We start from the raw sequence: 5,618 nt of genomic DNA, 5'->3' as shown, positions 1-5,618 counted from the left end.
AAATGTAACACACAAGAGGAGCAAATACCACTCTATGCAACAAAATCCTACTCAATATATATTTATGGAGGTGTCAGGGAACATGAAATAACGTAAAAGAACCACTGAACCGGTTAGGTTGAACCGATTCATGTAAGTTAAATAAAAGCTTCAAAAAACGAGTCGCCGAAACGAGAGTTACTGACTTTTATCTAATTTCTTACTTTCTTATTTATTACCAATTCCACTTGAACAAAGACTTTTTAATTTACACAAAGTTGTTTTTGAATTAACACTCAAGGTTTTACAAATCATCACTATTGCTATTTTTACACATCACCCAACTGCACCGCTTCCATATGCAGGGGGTCTAATCGAGCAAGCTCTAATCGATCAGACTCTCCGCTCTTCTACGCATGCGCGATCGATTGCTCCACGATGTTTCGCTTGGGAAGTAAAGATGGCGGCTCCTATGGAAGCGCCAGTGTCCCTATTCATGTGAATGATCAAATCAAAGCCTTTCAAGGCGCCGTGAGAGCGGGCTTTCGGGAGCGGAGAGATGTGTGAGAGTTACGCACGCTCGATGCTGCGGGTGTCCGTGGCGCAGGTGTGTCAGGCGGTGGGCTGGGATGCGGTGCAGCTGAGCGCCTGTGATCTGCTGTCCGATGTGCTGGAGAGATACTTGCAGCAGCTGTCCCGGAGCTGCCACCGATACTCCGAGCTCTGTGAGTCGTTTAATACTCCTTTCTGAGCCTAATAACAGCCTTGTTGTGTTGGAGTAGTGTGCTGTGAAGTATGTTAGTGCACACTGTAGATAGTGTGTTTGTTGTTAAGCCCCGCCCACTTAGCATGCCAAGTGTTGTTAGCATGCTAAGCTAACTAGCTCCTCAAATGGGCATTTTACTATTATTGGGTTTAAACGTTCCCAAAGAACTACCTTTAAGCAATTTCTTGGACGCTTAAACACATTATATTTTTGCAAGATGTTAGTTTTGAAGCTAGCTATCATACTTCACAGTGTGTATGTTTTGACAGCTGACCAGAGACTAGTTAGCTGTCTATTTAGGCTAACTGAATCAGACTTTGCTTAACAGACTATACACTTCGTAAAATGATTGAAATGTTAAATAACATGCTTCTCGGAGCCTTAAATGTTTGCTGTATCTCAAACAAGATAATGTGAAATAGTTAACAAGGAAACAGAGTATGGATTCCCACTTGTTGCCATAGTGATGATGTAAGCTGCAGCATCATCTGTGTTTATGTGCGGTTCATGTGTTCAAAACAGAGGTATTTTAATATCATTCAGATACTGTTAAAGTATTTATTAATTTCTTTTTTTACATAAGATTTAAAAATGCAAAAGTTTTAGTAACCTTTTATTTCAGTGCATCAAATTTGCATCTAGCTAAAATAAAACAAGTTCATTTTTTAAACATTTTTCTTTAAGGTTATTTTATTATAAGTATATTTTATACAGTCTTTTAGTAAACATTAATAGCTGTTCAAAACATACACTTTCATGCAATGTAAGTAGTTTGTGAAAGCCGTTTGCAAACGTTTTTGTTTTGTCTTTTATTTAAATGTTTGGGATGTTTTTGTTAATGTTTGTTTTAAGTGTTATATGAATATTAAATATTTTAAATTAGTTTTTATTTTTGTGGCAAGTAGTAGTATTTTGTATTAGTTTTTCTTTAACAATTACGTCTATATGTATTAATTTTTATTTCATTTAGTTACATTTTTTTTATTTTAGCGAACTAAATGAAAATGAGAAATGTTGAGAAAAGAGAAAAAAAAAACTACTGAATTTTTTTTTCATACATTACCAGTCAAAAGTTTTTGAACACTAAGATTTTTAATGCTTTTTTTAAAGACGTCTCTTCTTCTCACCAAGCCTGCCTTTATTTGATCCAAAGTACAGCAAAACAGTAAAATTTAGAAATATTTATACTATTTAAAATAATTGTTTTCTATTTGAATATATTTTAAAATGTTATTTATTCCTGTGCTTTCAAATTTTTAGCATCATCACATGATCCTTCAGAAATCATTCTAATATTCTGATTTGCTGCTCAAAAAAGTTGATTATTATGTTGAAAATAGTTTATTTTTAGTTTATAGTTTATTTTTTATTAGTTTCTTTGGTGAATAGAAAGTTCAGAAGAACAGAATTGATCTGAAATAGAAATCTTTTGTAACATTATGAATGTCTTTGTCATCGCTTTGGTTCAATTTAAAGCATCCTTCTAAATAAAATTATTCATTTCTATAATTATACAAAATTATACTGACTCAAAGCGTATAGTGTATAATGTTACAAAAGCCTTTTATTTCAGATAAATACTGATCTTTGGATCTTTCTATTCTTCAAAGAATCCTGAAAAAATGTACTTAACTGTTTTAAATATTGCTAATAATAAAAAAAAATGTTTCTTGAATAGCAAATCAGCATATTAGAATGATTTCTGAAAGATCATATGACTTTGAAGACTGAAGTAATGATGCTGAAAATCTAGCTTTGATCACAGGAATAAATTACATTTTAGAATATATTCAAATAGAATACATTTTTTTTAAATAGTAAAAATATTTCAAAATTTTACAGGTTTTGCTGTACTTTGTATCAAATAAATGCAGGCTTGGTGAGCAGAAGAGACTCCTACTGTTCAAAAACTTTTGACAGGTAGTGTATATAATTATTTCACTATAATAACACTGATTCAAAACAGATACACTTTCTTTTATTTATGTATTTAGTAGTAAAGCAACTATATCTTAACCTGCTTGTTGTCAAAGTGAAAGTCTGCAAACATGCTCATTGGGGTCTATGTTTTGGCCTTGGAAAATTTTAGTGAATATTTGTTTTGAAAGTTTGGTTTGTTGGCATGCAGTTGTTGAAATGTTTTGAAAACTTGAAGGCAATTGTTTTTGAGATATAACTAATAACATTATCACACATTATTCTTTCATTTGTTTGTTTCTTTTTGAGGCATTTTCCTACATATTGGTGTCTCTTTAAAAATTTTAGGCTTCAATGTTATATTTATTGGGCATTTATTTCTTATATGGTATAAATAAAGGTGCTGAACACACTTTAGTTTTGTATGTGCATTGCATAATCTCTCTGTCTTTTCTTTCAGATGGACGTACAAACCCTGGACTGAGTGATGTGGACCAGGCTTTTGGACTTTTGGGAGTCAGTATAGCTGAACTCGAGGACTATGTAAATAACATGGAGCCTGTTGGCTTCCCACAGACTATCCCTCAGTTTCCCATCAGCAAGAGCAGCGTTCTGCAGTTTCCTGCTGCTGGCTTTGAAACGGACGCCCGCGAAGCTCTGAGGGGAGAGAGGAGAGACTATATCCCGGAGTACTTCCCTCCACTCGTCTCACTGCAGGAAGGTACGTACCACCATCGCTGTAGAGGCAAAACCGAATATATGCAAGCGATATGTTATCAAAAGATAATACAACATTGTTTAGTTTTAACTGGCAACTATATTGGAAGGAAAGTAGTAGTCTGGGGCCAATTTTAATTTGCCAGTTTAACAGCAGCAAATTATCCACACATAGAAATGCTGAATTAAAGTGAATGGCATCTTACTAATTATTAATTAGTAAGTGATGTTTAATTACAATGTTTTACTTTAAAGTAATAATTATATTTAATGTTAGTAATTAACATGATCTGTGGCGTGTTTCTGTAAACACTTAAAGCAAAGAATGAGTTACAGTATGTAATCAGATTACTTTTTCAAAGTAACACATTACTTTTCAATTTACCAGAACATTTCTGAGTTACTTTTTCAATTAAGTAAGTTATTTTGTTTCCCCATTTATTCACTGACATCTGACCATTTTGTAAGAGAAATTGGGAGTGAGGTGTAAGCCTGAGACTTATTAATTTCACTTTCGGTGTGAAAGGGCCTTTACAGTTGCCAAAATTATAACTTTTGGGTTTTTTGCTATTAAAAATAAATAAACAAGCCCAGCTCAAGTGACAAAAAGTAACACAAAAGTAATCCAAAGGTAACGCAATGCATTACTTTCCATAAAAAGTAACTATGTAGTGCAATTAGTTACTTTTTTATGGAGTAACACAATATTGTAATGCTTTACTTTTAAAAGTATCTTTCCTCAACACTGGTTCTAGTAGAAAAATGGGGAAAAGAAAAAAATAGTTGACGTTAGTTCCAAATGATTTTCTTTACTCACCGCACATACATACTAAAGGAAAATCAATTCATTTAATTTAAATAAAAATTAAAAATTACATTTAAAATGAGGTGAAAACAACTATTTTTGGAAGTATTCCAGTCTCTCATATTAGAAAAAAATATGATTTTATTTATTTCATTTGACATTTTTTATTTATTAAATATTATCTAATTATTTAGTTACATTTCCTTGTCAAATTATACTTAAGGAGCAGCTATAAGTATTTCTGTAACACTTTATGTAATTAATGTTTAAACAATAAATAGTATTTTATTAATTATTTCATTATATATATATATATATATATATATATATATATATATATATATATTAGGGATGCACCGATCCGTATCGGCCGATCACTTGCGCGTTTTGTCAGTAAAGCTGGTTCTGTAATCAGCGGTAAATGCCATCAGGTGCGTGATTTCACATTGAGCCGTATATACTACACACAGCCGTTGTTCACCGACGAGCTGCGCACATTCACACTGATAATGAACATTGATTTGCGCAGCTCGTCGGTAAACAACGGCTGTGTGTAGTATATACGGCTCAACGTGAAATCACGCACCTGATGGCATTTACCGCTGATTACAGAACCGGCTTTACTGACAAAACGCGCAAGCATGATCGGCCGATTCATATCGGTGCATCCCTAATATATATGCTTCGTGCCGTATCACTAATAACTAGTGCTGTCAAACGATTAATCGTGATTAATCGTGCACAAAATATATATATTTATATAAATATATACATGTAAATATTTTCAAAATATAGAATGTATGTGTGTGTATTTATCTATACATAATAAATATACACAGTATACACTATATGTAAACAAAAACTTTTATTTTGGATGTGATTAATCACGATTAATCGTGATTAATCGCACACACAATATATATATTTTTATGAATATAAATATATACATGTAAATATTTTCAAAACATAGAGTGTATGTGTGTGTATTTATCTATACATAATAAATACACACAGTATACACCATATGTAAACAAAAACTTTTATTTTGGATGCAATTAATCGTTTGACAGCACTACTAATAACAAATTTATCACATGAATTTGTCTACCTCACTAATAATAATATGGCAAAAATGATCAAATCTGTACCATTTTGCACATTTTTAATTTCACACAGTATATACTGGTGTGGCACAGGCCGCAAACTCAAGTACTCATGTCTATTTTGCCAAAATGCATTGCTGTGTGCCCATATTGAGTTCCGTCCCGTACAGTGGTGCACACAGGAACCTACGTATCCCATGATCCCCCAGTGCTGCAGTCCTTCACTCTCACCCCATCCGGCTCATATCTCCCACACACAAACACACATTTGCCTTCTCCATCACACACAGCGGAGGCAGTGCCAGTGGGTGGTGGAGGGGCGGACATGATC

General features: G+C 33.2%; 1 protein-coding gene across 1 annotated transcript in view; it reads left to right on the top strand.

Moving 5' to 3' along the window:
• Positions 1-436: 436 nt before the first annotated feature.
• taf3 (TAF3 RNA polymerase II, TATA box binding protein (TBP)-associated facto) overlaps positions 437-5,618 on the top strand; it is a 102,585-nt gene continuing 97,403 nt past the window's right edge. Inside the window, exons 1-2 of the mRNA XM_073838134.1 lie at positions 437-704; positions 3,123-3,383. Coding sequence (XP_073694235.1) covers positions 539-704; positions 3,123-3,383 — 427 coding nt within the window. The 5' untranslated portion in view covers positions 437-538. The remainder of the gene's footprint in view (positions 705-3,122; positions 3,384-5,618) is intronic.

Source organism: Garra rufa, chromosome 4 (genome assembly GCF_049309525.1).
Source record: "Garra rufa chromosome 4, GarRuf1.0, whole genome shotgun sequence".
Taxonomy (NCBI): Eukaryota; Metazoa; Chordata; class Actinopteri; order Cypriniformes; family Cyprinidae; genus Garra; species Garra rufa.
This window is presented reverse-complemented; position numbering and strand designations above follow the sequence as displayed.